This window comes from Venturia canescens, chromosome 2, assembly GCF_019457755.1.
Source record: "Venturia canescens isolate UGA chromosome 2, ASM1945775v1, whole genome shotgun sequence".
Classification (NCBI taxonomy): domain Eukaryota; kingdom Metazoa; phylum Arthropoda; class Insecta; order Hymenoptera; family Ichneumonidae; genus Venturia; species Venturia canescens.
Window position 1 is genome coordinate 19900682 of NC_057422.1, and position 27400 is coordinate 19928081.

The 27400-nt window shown below is 37.5% G+C and overlaps 1 protein-coding gene across 6 annotated transcripts; it reads left to right on the top strand.

Annotated features, from left to right (window-relative positions):
• Nucleotides 1-526: 526 nt before the first annotated feature.
• LOC122406385 (torso-like protein) lies at nucleotides 527-26073 on the top strand. Of its 6 annotated transcripts, none has more exons than XM_043411796.1 (3): nucleotides 527-1539; nucleotides 22592-23268; nucleotides 25188-26073. In XM_043411796.1, the coding sequence occupies exons 2-3, from the start codon at nucleotides 22639-22641 to the stop codon at nucleotides 25581-25583; spliced, it is 1026 nt and encodes a 341-aa protein (XP_043267731.1). In that variant the 5' UTR covers nucleotides 527-1539; nucleotides 22592-22638; the 3' UTR covers nucleotides 25584-26073. The 6 variants fall into 6 exon arrangements, with proteins under 6 accessions (XP_043267731.1, XP_043267732.1, XP_043267730.1 ...); XM_043411797.1 differs by having other exon boundaries at nucleotides 528-1030; XM_043411795.1 differs by lacking the exon at nucleotides 527-1539 and adding an exon at nucleotides 1640-2393.
• Nucleotides 26074-27400: the final 1327 nt, after the last annotated feature.

The window sequence follows — 27400 nt, forward strand, 5'->3', positions numbered from 1 at the left end:
TCCAAATTTATATTGGACAACGCATAAACCTAAAAAAGTTCAGATCCCCAAATTTTGTTTCAACGAAATTGGCCAATAAAACCAATTTTCATGTGCCCAAAAAAAACGCTTCGTGCAGGAAGACGAATTCAACACGAAAACTCGTGATTCAAATACCTAATTTCGAATATTCAATGTTTGACTAAATGTGTCTAGCTCTAATTTGAAATTGGACGATTCCGCTTCGGCAAACTCGCGCGGCTTAATTCATTCGATTTTCGAACGAATAGTTTATGAAATACGAAGCTGTACGCATGAAAACTTCCAACATCGATATAATAATATTAAGAGAGAATTTTTTCTGGACTCTGTTATAGAGAGGGAAATTGAATGTATAGAGTTACGTGGTACAGGGAATAGAACGTCGAGCGGACTGCAACGAAGGAGTAAATGTGATAGCTTGCGTCCAACTAAGCGGACCGTGCCGGGAGCAGCGGCGGCAGCAGCAGCAGCAGCAGCAGCAGCAGGAACGCGGGGTTCGTGGCTAACCGAATTGATTTAACCGCAGTCAGCGCCGGTCCGCTCGATAAGTCGCATCGATCCTCGAGCGCTCCCGCGCATTTGTCGATCGATCCTTTGATCAAGTGCGCAGTCGTAATTGGGAACGTAACCGCGATTTAAAAAGTTGGTAAAGTTAAAAAACTCAAATATGTAAAAAAAACGTTAATCTGTGAGAATAAAGTCAATGCACTTGGGAAGAAAATAAGCAGAGAAATCAACATCGTTAATTTTCGAATTGTTATCGTCACGCGAGATCGAGATTCGTCGAGGATTTTCCATTCCTTGCGAAACTGAAACGCCTGCAATAAATCGCGTATGGTCACATCCGAAAAAGTGCGTTGTCACACAGTGAATCTAAAATGACGAATGAGTACAGCAGCGATGTCGAAAGTTGGCGATGACAATAAACGAGGAGAAAAGTTGGTTCGAATTTGTGGAGAAGAAGAGAGACTAGAAGCAACAATGGAGACTTGGTAATTCGAAAGTGGAGGTAGGAAAACAAACGCATCCACCGCTCGTGCTTTGTACTGGCGGATCCGTTGATTTTGGAAGTGAAAAATGTTGCGCTGGGAGTAGAGGGAAATCGGGAGGGAAAATTTATTCGTCAAGCAATGCTCTCGCGTCGTCATAATTCATGCTAAATATTATGAAAGCTGTCGATACGCGATTTGTGCGGGGATGGAATTACACATTTTTGGCAATACCCTCGGGGGTAAACAGCCGTAAATCGAGCGAATGGAAATTCGACCGGGCTGGTGGAAAATCATGAATAAAACGTGAAAAAGCCTGTGGGGGAACCAGAGGAGAGGACCGAAGCAATAATTTTATTGCAATCGTGGTTCACGAGCAGTCGGGGAGAGTCGCGAAGCCCGGCCGGTATAAATATTCCACGAGATTCGGTGCAGCAGCGAGCGCAGGGTGCCGTTTTTTTCGTTGCACAACCATTTTCACGACGTTTGCCCACGCACTTGGTGTACACATTTTTCATCACCGAATCGAGTAAATATACCTATTATAATAATAAAGATATTAACCAAACTGACAACTCGTCCCGGACTATCCGGACACGTATTTTTCTATCGCATTCAAAGCTCGATGCAAAACCGGTGATGCGTTGAGCTCTTCGTGTACATGGCAATGGGCCTAATGCTCGTTGCTCAACGGAGAGTCATTGAAAAAGTTTCAAACTTTCGTTAGTGCGTCAAGACGTTCCAATAAATCAGTCGAATTAGACCAAAACGAGAGTAATTAGTTTCACTTAATTCGCACGAATTTTCAATCAATATTTATTCAATGAAGTTTTCTCCAAATAATAATTCATACGAGAACGTAGAGTTCGAAACAAATCTGTAATTTCCACTTTTCAAGGGTCGATGAAGTAACGAACATGAAATCAAAGCGAAAGATTTAGTAAATTAATAAAGTAAACTGGCTAATTGGGACTTGAGACCGAGAAAAAACTTGAGTCGGCAAAAAAACAGACACAGAAAAAATCTCAGATTGATGATCGAGAGGAGTTTCGACATAATCGTTTGTACCGAAAATCATAACGGGCACGAAAGTGATAAATAAATGACCACTGACACGAGGGCAAGGAGCTGTCGCAACGTATATTCCTCGGGCGAGGACGGACTTCCAATCCTCGTTCACGGAGTGAAAGAGCACGTGGAGAGACCACAAAACACGTGCTTCGATGTGACCAATAGGAAGAAGAAATAGCGTGATTTACATAAGTCGTTCTGTGTCGAATCGTTCCGCAAGGCTTGCTGAAACGTTGTGCTCTCTTTTTTGTGCCACGAGGGTGTAAATAACCGCGGAAAAGATATAATCGAGTCGCGGTACAATGAATTATCGTAAGTTTCAGAGTCGTTTTTTCATTATTCAAAAAATCATTCACAGCCATTATTTTTCGAAAACGACTCGTTCGGATTACTTTTTAATTTTTCATTAACGAGTTTTTTTTCCATTTCTTCACGAGTCTCGAATAAAAGTCCATCGTTTTATCATTATCACTGAGTCCGAGCGCGTGTGAAAGTCCCAGAGTTTGACTCCGGACTTTGATGCTGGTCAAGTCGCGAAGGCGAGGCGGCTCGAACGAGGTTTTGGGAAAGAATGCGTCAGCCGAAATGCTCGGATTTTGTGCAACGTCAATCTCACTCGTTGCTAAATTATTATCAGCTTGAAGAGCCAGACGCGTTGTGAACGTCAAAGAGATTTTGAGCGCCGGTGATTTGCCGTTTAAAATTTGATTGTGGGTGCTTTTTCGATGGTTCCGAGCTTTTCTGCCCTCTGAATACTTTTTTTCTAACAACGAACTCCAACATCGTTTGATATTTGAATCCTTGTTTAGCATTTATTAACGTCCTTTCGGAATTCGATTTAACGACTACTAATTAATCTATCAATAAGCACTTTGATATTCCGAGCCCGGAACTCCAATGAAAATTCGTTGCGAGGACTCATCGAGTTTAAACCATTTTACTCATTGTTTTGACGGCATAAACATTTGTACGAAATACGAGAAAAGCTCAGCCAACACCGAAACTCATCGACTTCAAGTTCCGGTGGAAAATGACTTTTTCCCATTTATTTCTGCACTGCTTTTCTGCTCTTCGTTGGATCGATGGCACTGCAAAAATCACGTGGCTCGACAGCGCTCGAAAAAAAGGGGAATCGAATAAACATCTTTTCTATAAATCCTTTATTGGAGAATGAGCGATGCAAAAAAGAGGCGGACAAAAGACGTATCACAGTGCCAGAATTCGTAATTGCACTTTAACACGCTTGTGAATCGCCCGGCGAAAATTGGTTCATATATAGCAATCAGCAAAGTACAGCAGATGTCGAATGGGGATTGGAGCGACGACAGATGGAGAGGGAGACAGCAATTTGTCTCGGTTTGATTTTTTTATTTTTATTCCCCGTTAACTCATTCGCTCTTATCAGGAAGCGATTTTGTCGATGTGGTTGTCGTCGTCAACTCGGCATCATCAGTCACAATAGATTGTAATATGAGACGCGAGCGGTACGCACTTACACTCGTTTTCATAAAACGCCAAGAGCGTTTTATGAAACTATGGCAAACCGATTTTCGATATCAGCCCAACTTCTGCAGGATTCACGATCCGATTGAAGTTTCACGTTCCCATACAAATGAATTGTTAATATTGCTCGAGTAGCGCACTTCTCTGCGGCCCTCGCGCTGGTCGAAAAGGTCAACTCGTTTTTTCGGATTCCGAATCGATCTCTTGAGCTGCGCAACTGAACATACGCTCGGTCGAATGTTCGTAACATTTCTGTATAACGTTGAAGTTTGCGCGTCGTCGAACGTTGCAACGGAATCTCTTTTCGCCCATTTGCGGAGGAGCACAAAATTGATTTGCGCAGGTTCGGCTCATTCAGTGCGATAAGCTCTGCCGGGAATCTGTGAGAACATTCATTTGAAAATTGTGAATGAATGAGAATCGCACCAGAAACATATTGAATAAAAATTTCGCGGCGCGCAGTTACGATTAATTTTTTTCATCTACCAAGATATTCGATCGAATCGATACAATTGAGATGTGAAAAAAACCCGGAGATCGGTTCGAGGATTTGCTCTTGCTCGGCTTGAAGCTCTTGAGTACGATTTTCATCCGAATAACCCAAAGCGGAAGTTAAGACCTCGATGATTCAACGACTTAAAGTTTAAAAAATAGGAAATTCTTTCGAATACGATCTCCGACGTAAAATTTTGACTTTTTGTTTATTCAAAGTTTGAAAATCGAAAATATGATTGACACTTTACATTAGATTATTCTGAATAGAATAATTTACATTTAATTCAAAGATAGAATATCTTTAAAACGGGAGACACAAAAGTTCGGTCTGCTCTTGCGAAATAACCCGTATATCAAACCTACACAATATAGTCGTGTTTGCATACAAATGTAGATAATTTTCTCCCAACGACGGACAGTTTACCCGAGTAAAAATCAGCGTGTCCGTATATACAAGAGGTCTCTCTTTCCCTCTCTCTGGCTGGCTTCCTTGCATGACTTCTCTCGAATGAATTACGGTTCGGCGCTTACTCAACGTGTTATTCAACGTCTGTATTAAATCTCGCGTAGGCTCAAAACGCCTGAGATTACATTCCGGTTGACTGCTACCGCAAATTCGTGTTAAGCGTATCGACCAACTTGATGGACGTTTCGCGATCGTACTACCGATTCATAATGGACCGATCGACTACGAAAATCTTGTAAATTTGCCGAATAATTGGCGAACGAAAAATAACGCTACTGTTCAATGGAGGCTGCGTGTACTACGCCGTAGAGCAATATAAGGCAATTCTCAGGTGAATTGAGGCAGGTAAGTCGTCCTTGCGGCCACGAACAGGCCCCTTTTAGTGGGATTAACTTTGGCATTCTTTGAAAGCAGCCAGAAGTCCGGCTTTTTATTCAAAAAGCATTCTTTTATCAAGCTTTCCTGGCAGTTTCATTTCTTTTGTCAATTCAATCGATCGAATTCTCATTGAATATTAAAGAACCGTTTTTATCGCATATCATATCTGAATTATCATTGATTAAGCCTTCTTCTGAGGAATTCGGTCGAAATGAATAAGAAATAATGAATAAGAATTATCGAATGTAGAGTTTGACCATTGATATTCGATCGTCAAGCATTTCCGGCCGGTCAGCAGCTAAAAACGTATTTACATTGATGGTAAGCAATAGAAAACTAACGACGATGACTTGGAAACGTCGTTACAAGGAAGCGCAATTACGTCAAATCTCGAGCAGCTAGAGTATAATCGATTCTCATTCTAGCATCTCGGCTTGTCATTGTCGTCATCGCATTCCTCGATGGCGCTAGTCAGCATTTATGATAAATGTGGGGGCTTGATTGTCACATTTCCGCATCGTTTCATTTCACCGTGTTCCAAACGCTGTTGAATAATAAATGCGTATCATTGTCAAAAATTCAAATACGTCGCAGGCCGACGAACGAGTTTGGAGTGTTTCTCGACAATAATAAGACAATTATTAACCTGCTCAAATCCTTTTGCTTCCTCGTAGAGGAAGCTTTGTGACGATGAAAAAATTTTTTTTCCAGTTTTCAATGTCAATGTGCTCAAAATGTTCCAAAACATCGAAAAATCATATCTAGAAAAAATTTCTGGATGTGTGTGTGCGCTCTAATTTTCGAAAATTTAGAGACTTATTAATAAATTTTTTTTTTTTTTCATAAATAGACTATCATAACAGGAAGGTTGGTATTGAATTTGGGGAATATCGGTTGAGCGGTTTAAATTTTATGACATTTTGAATTTTACGAAAATATGAGTTTTACAAAGAATCGTCTAACCGCTTCAATTTTTGGAAATTTTTTTTTTTACTTTTTTTCTCAATTTCTATATTTGTCCGAAAATGAACGAAAAATATATTTTTTCCAAAACATCGTGTTTTTTTTTTTTTTTTTATTTCCACTACTGTCTATAAGAGTAATCGCAGATATAGGGGAACGTGGGGCAAAGTGGAAACCATGAGCAATTAAGCTAGATGTGTCGGTTTCCATGTGTGCTGTCAACTACTGCTGTGTTCAAAAATTGATTTTTCACAGTAATTTTTCATGTTCTGTCAAAAAAACAAAAAAAAATTGGGGCAAAGAGGACTTGCCCTCGAAAAAAATGCTCTACGGACGATTTTGACTAGATGTCTCGAATGTATGGTGAAATTGAATGAAATTTGAATTAAAAAAAAAGCTTATTTTGGCGGACCATCATCTGTGGTCACACCTGCACACAAATCATGTGCTCACTCGGCACAACTTTAACACTGAATCCATGATTCGGTGAATGAATAATACAAAAATTTTTATAAAATAAAAACGCTCCCAAGGTGCATTTAATGAAAATTATAAAAAATAAAATTTCACAAATTTTTAAGGGAAATTGCTCCGGAAATTTTTTTATTTTTGAAAACTGAAAAAAAAATTTCACTACATTTCTCGGTTTTTGGGAGTAAAAAGTAGACGGAGCTTCTCAAACTCCTGAAAAATTCAATATTTCCTTAGGTATCCCGTTTTGCCCCGCTCTCCCCTATTTTAAGAGAATCTTTTTCGTTTTTTGTCCTGAGACGTTCCATTTTTGAGATTTGCCGTCAACGCCGATTCAATGGGTGCCATTTTGAACACATTGTACAAAAAAATACCATGAAAAAATGAAAAAAAAAAAATAAAAATAAAAATGTTTCCAGTACTTCTGAGTCTGTAAAAAATGTGTACAAGGTTTGGTTTAAATCCATCCAACCAATTTTTATTGGTTGGATGGATTAATTAAATTAAATTAATTAAAATATTAATAAAAAATTAAAATTAAAATAAATTAATTAAATTAAAACAAAAAACATCAAAGGTTCCAACGTTTGCACTGTTCGTAGCCCTTAACGTAGTTGGCAGGATGGCGGATAATAGATCGACTGTTGCAATTAATGCCTGGTTCGGTATCCGAACAAAATTGTAAATATGTAGGTCAGTGGAAAGTAATTTCTCGCTAAGGAACGCGTGCCACGAGCATGGTCAGCGTGTATTAAGGCAAGGTGTATATCGCGTCGAGCGTCCGGCAAGAATCCAGCATGCGCACTTAACGATGAAAGCCAATGCTAGTCCGTGGGCGTTGAAAATGTGAGGGAAAAACATAAAGTTTGTTTTTCAATGTCAAGAATCTTCACAAGCTTGGTCGCGAAGCTGGATCTGTGCGTGAATATCCGCATTCACTTTTCGGCGTGTTCGCATTAATGATGTCATGAAAAATCTGTGCCTTAAAAACCTGCCACGAATGCGGAGATGATAAAATATCCGCGTTCGGTGTATAATAAGTTCCGAAAACGAGTCTCGAGCTCGTTTCATATCGAAGCGTTCACAACCATTCACTTATGTTCGTATATGTTGCGCACCGCGAAACATCTTATTACATATTGCGGCAGCTCCGCGCACCTGCGGGACTCGTATCTTCAATCCCTTATTCTCCGGGCGTTAATTACCGGAAACGATTAGTTTGCGATCGTACAATAGCCTTTTAAATGGTATCTGACGACATTGATCTCGGGCAGCAGTGAACGGTGATTCAACAAGATAAATAAAAAACAGTATATCTGAGACAGCGGACACGGTTGTTGATCATTTTTCAACGTCTGCGTCAGGCTTCTTTGCCTTTTATAAGGAAAGCTGCGCGGGTGTACGATCAATTGTCTCTTATTTTCGTTGTTCATCGCAACATTGCATTGCGTGCTTTTAATTGATGAGCCTCAAACGCACGGTGTGCCATTTATTTTTATGATATATTCTGAGAAAATGAAGTATAATTGAGCGTGGCGTTCAATTAGGTCGCGCGCAGCAGGTAAACCGCTAGACTGACTTTGTTACCTTGATAAATAACCGGTAAATTGAGAGCAAAGGAAAAGATATCACGAGACGTACCAAAGCCAGGTGGCTGCGTGGCGAACAGAATTCACGTGACCTACAGAATCCGCGTTACGCGCGGAATTCGCGAATCACTTTATTTTTTATTGTTTCATTATTTTCTCATTATTTACAATCGTTATTACAAAATCGCGATGAAGAATCGTTCCGTGCTTTCGAGGTCGGGCGTTGCGGCGGGGCAATGTTCAGCATTGCGCAAAAATGAAAAAAGATCATTGACACGCTGTCCTGGTTTCGCGATTGCTCGCATACATCTTCAGCAATTTGGCAAAAAAATCTCAAGAGTCCAACGGCACAGCGCGCCGTTGTGCATTGTTCTCTATAATTATGGATCCAACTGTGAATTTACAGATATTTTCCGTTATGGAACGAGAAGATGTTAAAAGACTTATCGGCGCTTTTCGGTTTATTTATAGCGTCGTCAAATGTGAAAACATGCGCGATAAATGGCTCGAAACGATTTCAGTCGAGTAAACCTTCCCGCGCAACGGGCTGAATTATTCCTTCTTACATTGTTATTAATGATCATTAATATCGCAAATGGGGTAAAACTAAGCATGCACCTATACTTAGAAAGCTTATCCCTCCTTCTGGGCCGCATTGGTTGTTACAACAGCGTAGCCGTATGTCAACAAAGACTGCGAGTCTGCAGCCGCCGTTGCACTTTCACGCGCGGTATTATAAATAATATAATGTGTTGCACCAGCTTGTATAGGCGAGTTTTTATGAAAGTGCGGCGAGCCTATTTAAAAATCATTTTTAAATTGCTTAGCACGAGGCTCACTGCACCATCTCATATTGACGGCTACACAAATCTTGCGCCTTTTGGTTTGTTCGGAGATCGAGAGATAACAAATTCACGGGGAATATAATTTCTCTCGAATTCTGATGCTCTATGAAACAAGCAAGGTACAAATCGAATATTTGCTCTATCAGTATAGTGATTCAATAAAAAAATAAAATAATCAATTAAGTTTCGCAATAATCCACTTAAAAGCAGGTTTCTGGAGTGTTGAAATTGAGTTGGTATTTTTTTGTTCGTTCAATGAATCACCTGAGCGGTAATGAATGCTATTCAGGCAGAAAAGTACACTGTTGAAACATCCACGCAAATATTTGGGTACGTTGCCGAGGTTGGATCGGCGAGACACGTGCAGAAATCACGAATGAGTATTTACAAACCGATGCAATGAGAGGCACGTAAATGTCAGTTGCTCATCGCGATGCAATAGTTTCATGATTTCAATCTTTTCGTATCGCGTTTCACTGATGCACAGCATGAATAGAGATTATTTTAATCCTCATGAAATCTGATTTTAAACAAAATCTTCCGGACATTATCATTTTTATAGATCACCGAGTGTGGTAATGAGATTACTCTTTCATATGAATGCGACTTTTAGAGAATACATCGATTTATTCACATTGAATAATTCCTGTTTTTTTCTTGTAACTTTTAATTGTGAACATTCAAAGTGTCTTTGGAGATGACAACACTTTGAATGTTTATAACGAATAGAAATATTTATGATAAATTTTTAAGTCATAATAATTATAAATTTATTAAATAAAATATTATTAAAAATAAACATAAAATAAATATTAATAAAAACTAAATTTGTCAAATTAATATTATTAAAAATAAATGTTTAAATTAAATATTGCTAAAAAAATAATTATTTAAATATCTTAAATTAAATATTTAAGATTCAAAAAATTAAATTTAATTATTTGATATAAAAATAATGCAGCATTTTATTTTTCACTACTGGAGTAATCGCGGGACGATTTTTGAAAATTCAAATCGTATGAATCAGCGAACGGGTGCATTTTTAACTTGGAAAAAATGCCACATATACGTGTGACATAGATTCGTGAAGAGATGACATTTTTTTTAAAGAAATTGTGAAAATAGTTGTAAAAGAAACTGTACTAAAAATAGACCGAGAAATTAATCAATATGTTTGCATATGGCCTTTGTTTTAACCGGTTGATTGGTAAGCTTTTTGTCAGTTTTCGTGCCAAAACTAGTGTGAGCCAATAAGTTACCGAAATACAAGAAAATTTGTTTCCGGGAGAATTTCGAGGTTGCTGATTCCATTTCCAAACTTAGTTTTCACTCAGCTACCCTTGGAAGGGTTGAAAGTGAAAATTTTAGATTTTTTCACGGCATATTTTTAAATTACATTGAAAAAAAATTCCAAGTTTTTGAGGATACTGAACTCTTTTATCAGAATCAAACAAAATTCACTACCCCCAAACGCGTGAAAAATGAAGCTTGGGGGTGAAATTTTTAATTTTTCAATGGGAAGTTTTTATGCTATATTATATAAAAACTGCTGCTACTACTACTATGTAAAAACTGTACGTATTTTAGGACACTAGTCCTACTTTATCGAAATAAATTAAAATTCGCTATCCATAAAGAGGTGAATAATAAGAATATATGCTATTTTTTCACAAACACTCTACATTTTTTATGAAACTACATTTATTTTTTATTAGTTTGTATTTTTATATATTTTCATTAATTTTTTAAATTATTTTTCATCAGGTTGAAATTTAAATTGGCTTAATTGGTTGTTTTCTCAATAGAAAAGTTTTATCCTGTGCTTCATAGAAACTCTACGTTTTTTAGAATACTGGACGCTTTTATTCAGAGAAAAAAGATCAATTCCCTATCCTCTTAAGGAGGATGGATCGCGACGATACAATGTTGCCATGCTAAGCCATATTAAAAATGTTAAGGATTTCAAAATGATAAGAATTTAATAAAATTTGGTAAATTTTTTCTTTAAAAATATATGAGATAATATGAATTTTTTTAGATTTTTTGCCACATAGCTCTCGAGTAATAGAGCACTAAAGTTCATGTATATAAGCATAGAGTTAACATATATACAGTTATACATCTCGTACATAAGAACTTTGATTTAACGCTCAATTATTCGATAACCATGTGGTAAAAAAATTTGAAAGAAATTGTATTCGTATACTCGATGCCAAAGAATGTTATCATTAAATTTTATCAAATTCTGATTATTTTGATTTTGTGATCCACCCTCCTTAAGAAGTTTCACGCGAATTTAATGGGAATCGAAAATTCTATCTTTAAGAATTGACATTTAAAAATATGCTAGAAATATAGACCATGCATCTATTCCTGGAATTATTATAGGATTTTAATGTCATATATCATAAAAACTTGCAAGTGAAAAATCTGAAAATTTTACCCCCAACCCTTATTTTCCACCCCTTTGCAGGTAGCGAGTTCCGTTTTATTTCGAAAAATGGTGCTTTAAAAAACGTTCAGTTTTTATGTAAAATAGCATAAGAACTTGTAATCGAAAAATTTGATAATTTCACCTTCGACCTTCGATTTTCACTCCTTTCAAGGGTGGCAAAGTGAAAATAGAGTTCATAAATGAAATTTTTCTTGTAATCGGTTGAAAATTAAAGACGTTAACAAATACGTGTGAAAATCATGGTTTCTTGCACCGAAAACATTTGCGTAAAACGGATTAAAAAAAATTTTTGCATACCTACGAATATGATGCGATGGAACAATCAACGCAAAACGACAGAGAGAGAGAGAGAGAGAGAGACGGAGCACGTGCGAAATGTTACCTAAAATTTAATCGACTTGGGCAAAATGAATTGAAAAACCTTCCCGACGTCGAAAGACGCCGCAAGGATTAAAATGTTCCATTCAGTATGTGCTGCTCGCCGCCATGCTTTCTATAGTGACATCAGACAAAATTTCTTCGATCTAACGACAGTCGAAAAGTTACTTCAACAATGGAAGTAAATATTTTTCATTTCGTCTGTTTTGAATAAAAAAAGTAAACTTTTGTCGCAGTGATAACGCGTAACGCTGATATCAGGCGGTGCCTCAAACTTTTATATCCGGTCTGATTAAGAATTTTTCAAGTTAAAAAGTTTCTATACATTTGGCCATGTGACCTTCCGCAGGTGTTGCACACCCATGTGCGGTGCGCATATAAAATACAATTATCGAACGAGTATAGGAGAGTGAAGGGACGAGTTGACCGAACTCCGCAATAGCTAAGTAGCGAGACAGTTCAATACCATATTTAACTTTTAAGGAGGGTGGCTACGTTCGTCAAATTGATAAGAAATTGATCAAATTTGGTGATAATGTTCTTCAACATCAAGTGCGAAGACACAATTTTTTTCAAAATTTTCTTCTGCTTAGTTATCGAGTAATTACGCATTAAAGCAGATTTCTTATGCCCGGAATGTATACCTATATATATGGAAACGCTATGCTTGTACACGTGAACTTTAGTGATCAATTACTCGATAACTGTACAGAAGAAAAATCTTAAAAAATTTGTATTGTCAAATTTAACTCTAAAGAATATGGTCACCAAATTTTATTAAATTCTTATCATTTTGAAATTTTTAATGTGTTTAACATGGTTTAGCATGACAACATTGTATCGTCCCTAGCCAGCCTCCTTAATTGATGAAACGTATTTGATATTTGCTGCATTCATTACAAATCTATTGCACAGAAAAGTAGAAGAAATTTCTCGAGGCCCGTAAAAAACTTCAGTTCTGCGGAAGTGACCGACGAATATTGAAGGAAGAAACAATAATCAACTGCATGATTGGTAAAAAAAATTCGTCAATGAATCCTCGCTCAACGAATGCTGGAATTATAAAGAAATAAGAATTCGAAAATTGAATGAGTTTTATTCAAGTGAAGAATTGCTTGTCGTTCCAACAACTCTCTGCGAGTGTCGAATGCAATACTAAATCAGTCACTGACCCATAACAATTGCTCGAGTCACGAGAGGCAAGGGAGAGTGCTGAATTGGTACGAAAGATTATATATTTTTTACGTGTCATCAATCGCAGCGGTGAGTGTTTACCGAGAGGGGCACAGTCCAACAAACGGAAACGAAATCAAGTTAGATTAATCCGGTGGGGTGAGCGAGATTATGCTGAGCGTTCCTTAAACTCATCCTTGGTACATTCATATTTATATCTCGTGTCAAGTCGCTTGTTGTGAATTGAGAGAAAGTTTATGCATTGCGGGTTGTGGCGGGGTCGAGATACCCGAAATGATGGAGTCTTAGTTCCAATCGAAACAGTGAAAATTATTGAGCTCTATCTGTCAGAGCTGTTATTTCGTGTTATTAATTCATAATGAAGTATTCCTATCTGACACGGTCCTGACAAGTTCATGGCCGTGGGCAATCGGAAGAGCTTGATTCACGATAAATAATAAACGCGACTCCTGTATTTTTTCGATACTGCGAAGCACGCTCGTATATAAATGACAGCCGAACTCTCATATTTTTAAAGGGGCTATAAAATGAGAGTGTTCTTGTCTGCCAATCGAAATGTTCAATTATTATTTCAATGGAGATCTTTATGGGCGGAATAAAGGAGCTGGGAACGAGGCACATAAACTCATGCACATTCAACGGATACGTCGGATTTACGCGTGATTTACGCGCCGTCATTCCAATTCAGCAAAGAAGGTACACTACACTTGTCAATTTCTTTTATTGACTATACGCTTTCAAGAGGATCTCGAACGACTTCTAACCTGTGAAACGTTGCGACATCGCTTGACAGGTTTATATTAACCTTTAGAAGACATTTTTTCGGCCCGAGTATAGTGGGATCGCTCGCTATTTGCTGAGAATATTTTTGCTAGTGGCTCATTCTGTACGGTCCGTCCAGCTCAATTTGTTACTGCGTCAATCGATCGAGAGTGTTTTTTACGTTTTTTTTTCCATCTGAATGAAGCGATCTATACTGAATTTCGTTTTTCGACGTAAAACATAATGGGGTCAATGAAGACACTAGCAATTATCTTCGCAATTGGAAATTAGCTCGTTGCGTTGCACGAAAGGTATTCGGACACGGTGAATTAACATTTCTCGACACGTTCCTTCGTTTTTCGAAGAGTCACAAACGTGTTGCTGCATCGATTATTTTCGTTCACGGAGACTACTAAATTTTCTTAAATGGTCAATGCGATGTTTCGCGTCGATATCGATACGAGTCAAAGAGGTGCTTACGTAGTTTCCTCAGGCTCCAACGATTTGCGTAATGCGAATTTTGTTGAAGACGTTTATTTTGACAATTTCATTACTCATCGATAAAAACTGAGTTCGCGAACGAAAGTTATAGTTTTCAAGTTGAGACAATTTTTGAAGAAACTATTTGCCATTGAAATATCAATAAACAGAATGGAAAAACGCGAATAGAGACGAGCTTCACTTATATTTTGAACCTTTTTTAAAAACAAAAATAAACAAACTGTAAAATAAAAATCATATTTAATATATTCGACGAATGGAGAGATTCATGTGAAAATGTCGAATTCAGCACTGGGCTAGCCATAAAAATCTACGGTCGCATGCAAAAAATCGTGAATGGAAATGAGATTCTGGCCATGAATGTCAAAATTTGAGATTCCCTAGCGTTGGCTCAAGTTTCTTAGTGTAACCACGATTCGAAATGAAAAAAAGAGAGAGCGTGGTTGAATCGACGAGAGTCGATTACGAATTCACGGCCGGTGATCGATTTCGAAAAAAGAAGCACGATTTCCATAGTAATGAATCGTAGCAATAAAAGTGAGGCAGAAACGGTTACATAGTCTGAGGATATCGAATTACTCGTTCGGGAAGCTCACAATTGAGCATATTTTACACGTTACTGTATCGACCATTTCTACCGTCATTATTGCGCAATTAAAAACGAAGGCAGACCTGGATTCAAAAGATGATGAGGGGATCTCGTGATTCCCTCATTCAATGATTTCCTATCGATGTCAGGGTCGCCACACGGACGCGAACTTTTATACGTTATTCGCAACTGCGGGAGTAACAGAAAAAAACCGCCAATGCCACAAAAAAAAAGCATTTATAACGATGGCTTTTGTTACTTTAGCAATCAATTGATTCCGAATTGACCCTCAAAAAAAACGCAATTTGCCACAACGAAAGGAGCCCGGTTTCTCGTATTAAGGTTGTTGCTAAATCTTTTTAGAGGGTGGGGGTAAGAGACGAAGCTCCGATGCTAATACACTGAGTGACGTCAGCAATGCCACCTCATAGATACCGAAGGATTACTATTCATTCGGATGAACAATGCGAAAATTTTCAAGCGTGTGAATGATAATATTAATCATCATTCAGAAATACGTTTATTTTAATCACTTAAGTTTGATAGAAAATTTATTCTCGGTAATTCAAAATGCGATGAAATAAAGACAAAGTTTGGCAACGTTGCGTAATTTCTTCGTACTCAGCTGTTGGGTTGGATGCAGTGAGTCCTATGGCTCTGTGTACGTGTTAATTGTTTCGCTCCGCGTTTTTGGAGGTTATTATTTATCGGTGATTTCTTGCCTTTTAAGTCGGTCAACTGTCTGCATGTTCTTTTCAGTAAAAATGTTGTATATATCGTCCTGATCCGTACTGTCGTTTTTCAAATGTATTTCTTTATTAATAAGAGTGATATAAGAGTGCGAATGTAACGACTTCGTCCCATTCAACCGATGCAGTAAAACGACATTATTTTTACTCAACTTTGACATTCAATTTCTCCAAAATTAGTTCGGTAACCTCAGTTTTCCTTGAAACATTACATTCGCGAGATATTCATGAACGAATAGAAAGATTTTTATAGACAGATTATTCGCCTCAAAAATTTGGAGCAACAACATTAAAGTTATAAGATCATCGATAATAATTAACTTCATAATATGAATGAAAACGTGCCGATTTTTTATTACATAGAAACAACACACGTAATGAATCATGGCACAGAAAGCGTAACTGGGAAAAAAGTTAATTGCCTTTTTTCAAAAGTATATGTCGAGAATATAACATAACCTCGTGTTAAAAAGAAAATGACGAGAAAGAACCCAACAATCCAGGCTTTTCATCGTTTCATCTCGATGTATTTATTTATGTGCGACGTGCAATTGCAAATCTCTAATCTTGAATTTCATCACGAAAAAGTCATTAATAGTTTTCAACTCGTGTCATCATTTTTAATTTTCGACTCCACGTGGCGTTTGGTTTCCACTCAAGCTGGAAAATAATCTTCTTCGATATACTGCGAGAAGTAATCCTCTGTAATGACCCCATAGAGCATTCGTATATTTCTGTGTGTACAGAAAACTTCGAGAATTCAGCTGCCAGTTAAAGTTCAGTGATTAAAACTTCGCTGAACAGTTGATTCGAACTCTTTGATCTTCCGAGATGCAAACAAGCGATAATCTTGAGAGGAAAAATCGAAATAGAGCCTCAGGCTATTGAAATGATTATTTCACGAACGAACAGCACCGTTTTAGAGAGTAAGTGGTGAAAGCTGAACCTCCCTGCCCATCTTTTTTTTTAATAAAAATCCATACGTATTTTCATTCATTCTATACATATAAATAAAAATAGTTATACTGATTCTCAAGTGTTTTCCCATCGTTAACGAAGTTGGAAACAATGAGAGATTCGAATCGTTATCGGTGCATACTACAATCATCACAAATAGCTTTGCCTTGTATATATACTACATACACGTGTGCAGATATAATCGCAAGAATTCGTTAAAAATTCGTGAAGAAGCTGCTCAGTGAAAGGCAACAGAATGCGTATTATTATTTTCACACAATTTTTAATAATAGACACCGATTTCACGAGAACAGTATTCTTCTTAAGGAGTTTCGGTACAGGCGATACAATGTTGCCATGCTAAACCATGCTAAAAACATAAAAAATTTCAAAAAGTTTAGAATTTTATAAAATTTGGTGAACATATTCTTTAGTGCCAAATTTGCCAATACAAATTTTTTAAGATTTTTCTTCTACACGCAGTTATCGAGTAATTGATCACTAAAGTTTACGTGTATAAGCGTAGCGTTTCCATATATATAGGTATACATTCCGGGCATAAAAAATCTGCTTTAATGCGTAATTACTCGATAACTAAGTAGAAGAAAATTTTGAAAAAAATTGTGTTTTCGCACTTGATGTTGAAGTACATTATCACCAAATTTGATCAATTTCTTAATATTTTGACTTCTGTACCGAAACTCCTTAACGAATTCAATATATTTACTAGCTGTAGCAGAAAAAACTCTCGGCATTTCAAGCCGAAAAAATATTTGAAAAATTTAAAGGCCCGGTTATAAATAGTGGAAATTGTACGAACAAAGTAGAGCGAAGCAGCATCGAGAAATCGATCTATTCCCTTAAACTTCGACTTCTTGTTGCACTAGTTTTATCGAAGCTGCAGCTGTCATGGTTCCGTCATTTTGAAACTGAGAGATTTTGGTCTTGAGGTTTTCAGGCAGCCGGAGATTCTCAACAAATTCAGCGGTGTATTTTTGTATATAGAGCTGCGTGGGAGACGAATCGTTTCAGTGCTAGACGATCGAGCTTAATATTCTGAACGAAATAAGTTCAAGCCAGCCAGATAAACTGATTATTCCCATTTTTACGCAGATCGAAGATTCGTCAGATCATTTTGAAATATCTTTTCATTTGAAAGATCAAGATGCAAAATAACTGAAGATTACTTCGAAATAATATATTTGCCGAAACATTTGGTGCAGTGGGATTATTGCTCGTAGGTGCGGTAGTGTTTGAACTTTTAAAAGTTCTCGCCTGAAACGCGCAAGAATACATTGGGTTGCACGCGATTGAGAGACGATCTCGCGGATGTTACCAGTGGTTAACTAAAGGTCAGTGGGACGTGAGGTGGAAGAAATTCGGACCGAGTTGTGATCGCGGTTCGGGAATAGTTGAGCCATTTTCGTAAACTCCTGTGGCCACAATTACTCAACCGAGCAATGTTTTATTCGTGTTTATAAGCTTAATGTGACCGCCTGGATTGAGAGCATTTGCAAAAAGAATTTTAAACGTTTGTTATTTTTTCAAAATTGGCGCAATCACAAGAGGATCGATCCTAGAAGTTGAGCATCGGGATCAAATGATAGATCTCATGTCCGTCGCTTGTCCTAGAAAATAATCTTTCATTGCGATTGTCGAAGATTGCGAAAAACGTACGTAAACGACGAACAGTAATAGTGAGCCTTTCATCTCCGTGACCGCATTGTCACGACATCTCAGCTTGTCTAATAGACTCTCCGGTAAACCGGCTCCCCGAGAGTTTCGTATATACAGGGTATCCCAGATTGGACCGTCAATAACGCGACGGCGACAGCAATGTCGAGATAAACATTTGAAACGAGCTGTTGAAGATCGTTCTTCACTAAAATCTGGTGATTCGTGGTAAAATCGACGCAACCGTAGAATGTATGCATCGGAAACCGGTTGAGGATAACGAGAAGCGCACGTGGAACTCGTCTCATAGCAAATCAAATTCCTCACCAAATGTATTCTTTTTTTTTTTTTTCTCTCTTTTCCAGTTTTCAACTATAAGCTGCCATTGTTTTGGCATTCAATAGTTTTTTTTTTTTTAGTGTTTTCTTTTCTTTTCATTTAGAGGGTAAATCCATTGATTTTCACTACTCTATTTTTCACTTTTGTTTTTAAATACACCATACTTCCATACATTCATATTTACATGCATAGATACATTCATTCGCACACATATACAATTTGCGCTACAACTGCATGTTTACAAAGCGTGGAACCTCCGTCGTAGATCCACCGGTTTGAACTTTTTGAGCCTTCGAGTGATGTTTTCTCTGTTGAGGAGGTTTGGTGCTAGTTCGTTTGGGTGGCTCGCGAGCCTCTGTTCGTAGCGTGCGCATAAATTTGAAGCTGTAGTCTTCACAGTTTCGATCTCGAGGTCTTTGTGGAGATCGGCGTTTGTGATGTACCAGGGTGCGTTGGAAATGTATTCTGACGTCGTCTCCAGAACTAAAGTGGTCTAAATTACTGGGAATTAATAATGTAGTGAATGACTTTTTTGCAGAGAATTCTTCTGCAACATTGCTCCTCGACCGATCCCAAACTCATGGGAAAAAAATCTGATGGAAAAGGTAGCATTCTTCGAATGGAAAATCCATCCTTAATTGGATTTTCGTGCGCCATACATTAAAATCAAAATTTGCACCGAATCGACAGAGCATTCGTTGTAAATCGAGTTGCACTGCTTCGTGATTTTCAGTATTCCTCTTTCCCCTCGCACCTTTCTCACGATGAATTTGTAATTAGCCGTAGATTTTGCCTGTGCAATTCTGTTCATTGCTCGTTTCCCTATTTTCGGATTGGGATCTGACTAAATTTGTGAGACATTTGGTGTTGAATTTTTAAACTATGACCGGGGTGCATCGCACATCAAAACGTATTTAACATTGGTGTTTTTGAGTGAAATTAAACAAAAAGTGGAAAAAGTAGGCGTATTTATACCTCGAAAAAAATTCAAAAAAAGAAAAAAAGAAGAAGTTTGGCATCGGCAAATATCACTTATTGTTAAAAATACCATTATCTATCCTAAATATTAAAAACTAATGCTATATTTACACGGTGCGAGCTTATAATACACACGGACATAATCAGGAGATTGCACCTCCGTCTGCGCCATATTGAATTTAGGCCACCCCTCCACGTATGATTCCAATAACGTTGTGTAAAATATTTGTTAACCCTCTCGGACCGGATGTTGCTTCTATACGCAATACGCGCTTCCAGGCCCAATAAAACTGCATCGGTCAGTAAGGTCGGGGTTCTAGCTGCCTATTTCCATCAAGCAAGGTTAGATTGCACAATAGATAATCCTAAACCAAGAGATAAACTGCTTTAACCCATCGAAATATCAATATGAAGTCGGCGTTTCATGTTGAGTTGGCGTTGTGTGAAAAGGTGCTTTAGTTATCGCAAAAGAAAAGTGAGTACACATTTTTTTTTCGTACTCCAAACGTTATTTCCTTTCAAAGGGAAGCTAATACGATGTATTTAAGGTATTTGGTGCTAGATTCATTCGTAAATTTTCCTGATTTTACTCCCCAAGGACTTGGTGCTGCGCGCAGCGAACATTCAAAAATTCATATTTCCCAACAAAAAAACTGAAATGTCAGAATGGATTCGGAAACTAGAAAGTATTTTGAGATAAAATTATGAAGGGAATCATTTTCCGTCAACGCGAAATAGGTCTCGGTCTGAGAGGGTTAAGGAGTTTCGGTACAGGCGATACAATGTTGCCATGCTAATCCATGCTAAAAAAATTTAAAAATTCAAAAAGTTCAGAATTTTATAAAATTTGGCGAACATATTCTTTAGTGCCAAATTTGACGACACAAATTTTTTAAGATTTTTCTTCTACACAGTTATCGAGTAATTGATCACTAAAGTTTACGTGTATAAGCATAGCGTTTCCATATATATAGGTATACATTCCGGGCATGAGAAATCTGCTTTAATGCGTAATTACTCGATAACTAAGTAGAAGAAAATTTTGAAAAAATTTGAGTTTTCGCACTTGATGTTTAAGAACATTATCACCAAATTTGATCAATTTCTTAATATTTTGACTTCTGTACCGAAACTCCTTAATATCGACACATCACTATGCTCAAGCGTTTCTGGATATTCTGAAATATCTCGGTCGATGGAGTATCTACAAACGACGACGTCGCAGTCAACTCATCACGCGTGAAGTCATTGGCGAATTGTTTTTGGAATTTTATCTAAATATCGATTCGATTAAATTTGATATTTTTGAGAAATCCTAAACTCATATTTTCCCAAAAAAAAGCCATATAAAAATAGGAAAACTCGTAAAGTTCTATGCGGTTGCGCTGCCAACTTTTACACCACAATGGATATACACGCGTTCAAAGGCCAATAACAACTTTTCCTTCTGTACCAACGCGTGCACCTGGATTTACTTCTTCAAGGGAAAAACGACTGGCGACCTTCCTTTCCGGATTCGTTGCACTTTCTCGATTTATATCTGTGGTTTTACTCTGTATTCACGCGCATACACACTTCGAATGTACACTAATATAGGGTAACCGTCGGCTAATAGGAGGGGGGAGCACGTTCCATGGGAGGACAGGCCAGCGATATATATTTCACGACTCGAGAAACGAAGCCTTGAAAAAATAAAACGAGCGGGGATGAAGGCCACTCGTTGGCACCTGTGGCTACCGGCCACCTCGCCCAGTACAATGCGCTGCGTGCACCTTCGTGCATACACCGCAGATCTCGATTATGCAGTCGTGCAGATCCGGCATATGTTCCGCGCACTGTTATCCGCGAGTCCGCGTAACCTATTCGCGAATTCGTAAGATGACGAGTCCAACAAGCACGTAAAGACGGTGTATTTGTTCACTTTAAGTTTCCCTTCAAAGTCCTGAACTCCGAAATGAATATAATGATGGCGATCGTTGCATCCTGCAAAACGGATCCTCGCGGTCACGCGATCCATGGGCATCCTTCAATTATCCGCTTGACGGACTGGAAACTTGACGTCGATGTGACCAGTTCGGAGGATACGTTAAAGAAGCCTTTTTCCTGTAGATCGAGACGATGAGGTCCACTGTAGGACGGAAAATCTGATATTCCGGAAGTCCGGAAAACCTTTCGACGTTTCGCGACGAGTAAATGAAATTTAATTCAGATATATACTATGATCACCGAGGATTGCACAAACATTCAATCCACTTTTCAATTGATCTTACGCTATAAAGCGACTTGGGTCGTTTCGCTTCGAAAAGTCTTTTTCCTTAAATGAACGAGTGGCCGCGTAAAAGAGTTAAAAAAAAACAAGCTCATTAAGGAGGGTGGATCACGAAATCAAAATAATCAGAATTTGATCAAATTTGGTGATAACATTCTTTGACATCAAGTATACAAATACAATTTTTTTCAAATTTTTTCACCACATGGTTATCGAATAATTGAGCGTTAAATCCAAGTTCTTATGCACGAGATGTATAACTGTATATATGTAAACTCTATGCTTATACACGTGAACTTTAGTGCTGAATTACTCGAGAGCTATGTGGTAGAAAAATCTAAAAAAATGTATATTGTCTTATATATTTTTAAAGAATACATTTACCAAATTTTATGAAATTCTTATCATTTTGAAATTCTTCATATTTTTAACATGGTTTAGCATGGCAACATTGTATCGTCGCGATCCACCCTCCTTAAATGCGAAGGGCCACGCGTAACGAATTATAATTTGTTTGGATTTAAGGAGGTTGAAGCGTGTCTTATGTTAAAACTATTTTCCAACTTTGCACATAAAAATTTTTAAAACAGAAAGCTTAAGACAGGATTAAACTTCTGGCGGGATATGCCGATGATTGACCGTCGTGAAATTGAGATATTTATTGTTGAAGTTAGCAATTTTTTGAAAGCTTCCATAAGAGCCCATGTTTATAACCTTGTCATTTTCGACAATGAATATCTCGATTACCAGGCGGTGAAACCTCTCCAAATTTTTTACACATAATTAAGCGCTGTTCAAGAAGATTCACGTAAATTTTCAATTCATTAATTTGGAATAATAAAATCTAATGTATTTTTCGTATGAACTTCCTTAAGGTTTTTCTGTAGTGAATTCTCGACAGAAATGTGCTCTATTATGAGGAATAAAATTGATCGTTTTGTGTTTGTCATTTCAGACGTGTTCGAAACGGTGCGGCGGGGAAGATCGGGAATATATCGCGAGATGTGGTGTCGTGGGCAATGGCTGTTGCTGACTTTAGCGATAATAATTAACATCGAGGTGGCATATTCGCAAAAGCCGCGACTGGGTGGTGCGATCAACGTTTTCAGTCGCTACGGGTACCTCAGTATAAGCATGAGAGTCGTGCCAAGGAACGACACGGACACGTGGGTCTTCCGCGAGCCGACGCTGGACGTGTTTGAAAATCCGTCGGCACTGCCGCAACGCGAGCAGGGAAAAAGCGCCGCCGTATTCGACGGGGACTTTCACATGGAATTTTGCGACAACGTTCGACAATTGTTGCAAGCTTATTTTCGTGATTTCGCATTCGAGAGACTCGACCGACCCTGGCGCGCTTTTACCGCCAGTTGGTCGAGAACTGCTATCGCCAGGCATTTCGGTATAAACGCTTCCTTCATAACGGGCGATCATTGCTACGTTCTCGTAAGGGTTGCAAGATTCCGAGACAATAAAAAACTCGCTGGCTTACCTGAAAATCTCGCACTCGATGCAACCGTTGCCAAAGAAGCTGACAACGTCACGGTCGGCGATACTGTCAGCGTTGTTAGATTCATCAGGAATTTCGGCTCTCATTATATTTCTTCTTTTGTCACCGGTAATTCGCTGTACCAGGTAAGCAAAACCTCCCTTTTATACTCATCAACGTATATAAATACGCAATGTTATCAATCACTTGTTATTTCCACGGGGTTTAACCCTACACTTCATGTACCTTTTTTCATACCCTCAACCTCATGACCGGGGTTTGAACGCACCCCAATCTTTTTCTGCTTATAAATCCGGTCCTACGATGCTAAACTGACTTTATCCTACACCATTTTCTTCGTTTTTTTATAACGAAAAGAATGATGTATGATAAAACTAATCTCAATTGAATTTATATATTAAAAAATCCGTCGATAATCAGTCGATAATGTCGCTTGTTAGGACGGGAGCGTAGTTTGAAGTTCGCGTGGGGTGTGCTCACACCCCAGTCATGCGTTCTAGGGTTAAGATGATGGATCAGTCGGTAATCACAACCGTGAGTGCGAGAGAGATAGCTGCAAATTTTGAAAAGGAAATTTGTCCCGATTTGTCCACATCGTTCGTCTGATCGAAAAAATAAAAATGTCATCGGATTTTTGCGATCGTGCTGCGTACGATGACATTTTTATTATTTTAATCGGACGAACGATGTTAAAGAGCTTAAATTTAAAAAATTCGAGGTGTGATTACCGACTGATCCATCATCTTAAGGAGGGTGGATCACGAAATCAAAATAATCAGAATTTGATCAAATTTGGTGATAACATTCTTTGGCATCAACTATACAAATACAATTTTTTTCAAAATTTTTTACCACATGTTTATCGAATAATTGAGCGTCACATCGAACTTCTTGTGCACGAGATGTATAACTGTATAAAACTTTATGCTTATACACGTGAATTTTAATGTTCAATTACTCGAGAGCTATGTGGTAGAAAAATCTAAAATTATATTGTCTTATACATTTTTAAAGAATACATTTAATAATTTTTATGAAATTCTTATAATTTTTAAATTCTTAATATTTTTAACATGGTTTAGCATGGCAACTTTGTATCGTCGCGATCCACCCTCCTTAAGAGGATGGATCAGTCGCGGTATATCGCAACCGTGAGTGCGAGTGAATAGCTGCAAATTTCGGAATCGAAATTCTTTGACACAGTTTGACCGATTAACCCTTACTAGTCACACCTCAAGTTTCTGACGTAATAGTCACACGGGGTCCAAAGTACCCCACTCACTTTGGGGAACGATAAATAATTGAAAAACTGCAAAAAAAAATTAAATAAAAATACTACAATGTATGTGAACCTTTAAGAAACGACCATAACGATTTTATTCTATTCGTGTTGTTTTTAATATTAAAAAAAATGTCAAAAAAAAGAATGCAGGAAAAGTGACTTTTTTCACAAAAATTGATGCAGAAATCGTAATTTTCAATTTAAAATAAAAAATCAACTCTTTCTATAAACTTGAGAAATCAAGCTTTTAGGTAGTATTAGTTAAATTTGCGACCGTTCCAAAAAGTATATTTATTTTAACATCTGAAGTGTAGGTTTTTTTGAAAAGAATGATACGCAAATTTTTTGTTATCAAATCATATTTTATTATACAAATATTATTGAAAAAGGCTTTGTCAGTCGATTTTTACTATCGCTCTGGGTAGGCTGACAGAGCCTTTCTTTAATCGGTCAAACTGTACCAAAGAATTTCGATTTCGAAAATTCCAAGTGAGGTTACTCTACTGATCCACACTCTTAAGAATATCGAATCAACGAATTTCATCTGAGCGTGAAACTCAACAAAGTTCTTGTTATTTACGAATAATAGAATCTATGTTGCCCCATCGTGAAAACCGGTTGTGTCAAGGGATTTCAGTTTGCAGTACCAGTGTGGAGAGTTTTCCTATTGAATTATTATCAACTCCTGAATGAAATATTTATTATTTATTATAATTTTATTTATTATTTATTTATTATTAAGGTATAAATATATTGTTTCAGGTCTTTGTTTACACGCCTCAAGTGTACCTCCGAATAAAGGAGCGACTGAAGGCGCGCGGTGTAGCCGAACTGTCGAATCTCGAATTGAGCAACTATTTTTCGCCTTGGTACGCGGAGCACATGGGAACGATACAATCAGCGAGTGGTAATCGTTCGGTCGAAGCGTGGGCAGTCGAAAAATTGAGAGTTCAGTACTACATATTTACGTACGCGAGTCTTTTGAAGCTTCACGGTGATGCATCGCTGCTCCGACAACTTGACGGACTTCTAGGGGATGAAGCTCTTCTCCAGTTACAGCTTCGAACTTTGGCGCCTCTGTTCAAAGATCTAAAACGTCGCGAATGGTTCCTGGAAGTAGTTGATAATTATTTCAAACAGTGGGAGGTCAATATGTGAGGAAACTTGATAGAAAGACATGAACAAATACGACCAAACAGACAATTGTTTGCACGCAGGTGCTCTTGGAGTGATCGTGACAAACTTCTCAGTGGTACCACAGAACATTTTAATGCGCTAAAATAAGTCTCTCATTAAAATCGCTCGCTCTCTCTCTCTCTCTCTCTCTCTCGCTCTTTGATAAATAATTAGGCCAACGATTGAAGGAAGAAATGAGGCAACTGACGAATCAAGGAACCAGACTGCTGATCTCTATTTTCGGTTATAATTTTTGGCTCGTAAAACATCGATAATTCGTACAGTCATGTAACCGTGTATCACAACATATCCGATGCTGCAAAACGTCGTTTCGTTACTAAGAATACTCATTTGTTTCCGAATATGCTGTACGATAAATTGGACTCTTGTCGATATAATACTTAAGAAAATAAGTGGTTTGTTCAACCATATGCAGTTCTGAATATAATATACACATTTTTTTTACCACGGATTTGTTTTTTGATGATTTTGTTTGCGGCCTCTCTCATTTATTTATTCATGGTGATGAAGTGGTTATACCAAGGAAGACTTTAAGAATCAGCATATTTTTAAGGATCATTGTAAAAGAAAATTTGCTCGCGATTCCGTACTTGTGGGATCTCGTGTGTCGTAACGTACAGAGACTATGAAGTCAAATGGAAAATCGGAAGAACTTATTTCCGTAATTGAACAACGATTTCATCAAAAGGGCTGAATTTTTTATATACTCGCATTTTAGGCTACAGCAATAAAACACTCAACTGTTTTATAATTACCGTTATTTTTAAGAAATGAGTAATGCTTATTACATAATTGTTAGTAAAAAATATTTTGTATTGATGTTTTTTTTTCTTACTCAACGATATATGAAATTCTTTTTTCATCGGTTGTAGTTGAAGTTATCGTTGATCTCAATGTTTTAAAAATGTTTGATTTATCAAATATATGGTAAATTTGTGTTGCATGGTACAAACTCAACTATTGACGTATCAAAATTACATTTGATGAATGACTATTGATTCGTATTAAATTAATTATTTGATGAATTATAACGTTGGATTGAATCACACACTTGTTCACGTTTAAGTAAAACTGTTAACTCTGTTTTTTCGAACACATGACAGTTTTGAGAATGTCATTTTTCGACAGGGTATCAACTGCGACACTGGGCAACTCACCATCGCGTTGTTCGCGTATATCTATATATTTATATGCATACAGTGTCGAGTTGGCACCCTGCCAATTTTTCAGTTGAAACAGTCGAATGACTACATTTTTTCCTTATTATTTCTGTTTTCTTTTTGTTAAGGGGTACGGACAGTGTGAAAATGAAAAAAAAATCATTTTTGCCTTAAGTCATAAGTTCACATCCTAAGGTATGTGAAGTATTCTATGTCAAACCGGCGGACTTTTTCCGTGACCCTCGCCAATTTGGTCAATTTTTTTTTACATAATTATTATTAGTCCAAAAGACACCCTGAATTTTTTCGGATGTTTCTGGACAGCCCTTATGGGAAAAAAATCCAAAGAAACGCTCTTTTTTAAAAACCTGCAAAAATTCCCAAGATTCCATGGTTGTATGCAGAAGTACGATTGTTTTCTGTGCTGGTATGGGCTATTAACGTTAAAAAAATCGAAGTGTTTCTTTCTCGACCGCATGAACATCGGTCCGAGGAAAAAAAATGTCGCTAAGGTAGGGAGGGCAAGTACCGTCTACACTGATGTTGCCATGGTTCCGAAATCTTACATTATTTTGTGTGCTCAATTTTTGGAAAAATTCGCGATTATATAATCATTAA

What these genes read in the sequence shown, in the direction of transcription:
- LOC122406385 (XM_043411795.1), top strand. An exon ending in CCGGTAATTCGCTGTACCAG is followed by an intron (nt 23,269 to 25,187) that starts GTAAGCAAAACC and finishes ATATTGTTTCAG; the next exon opens with GTCTTTGTTTACACGCCTCA.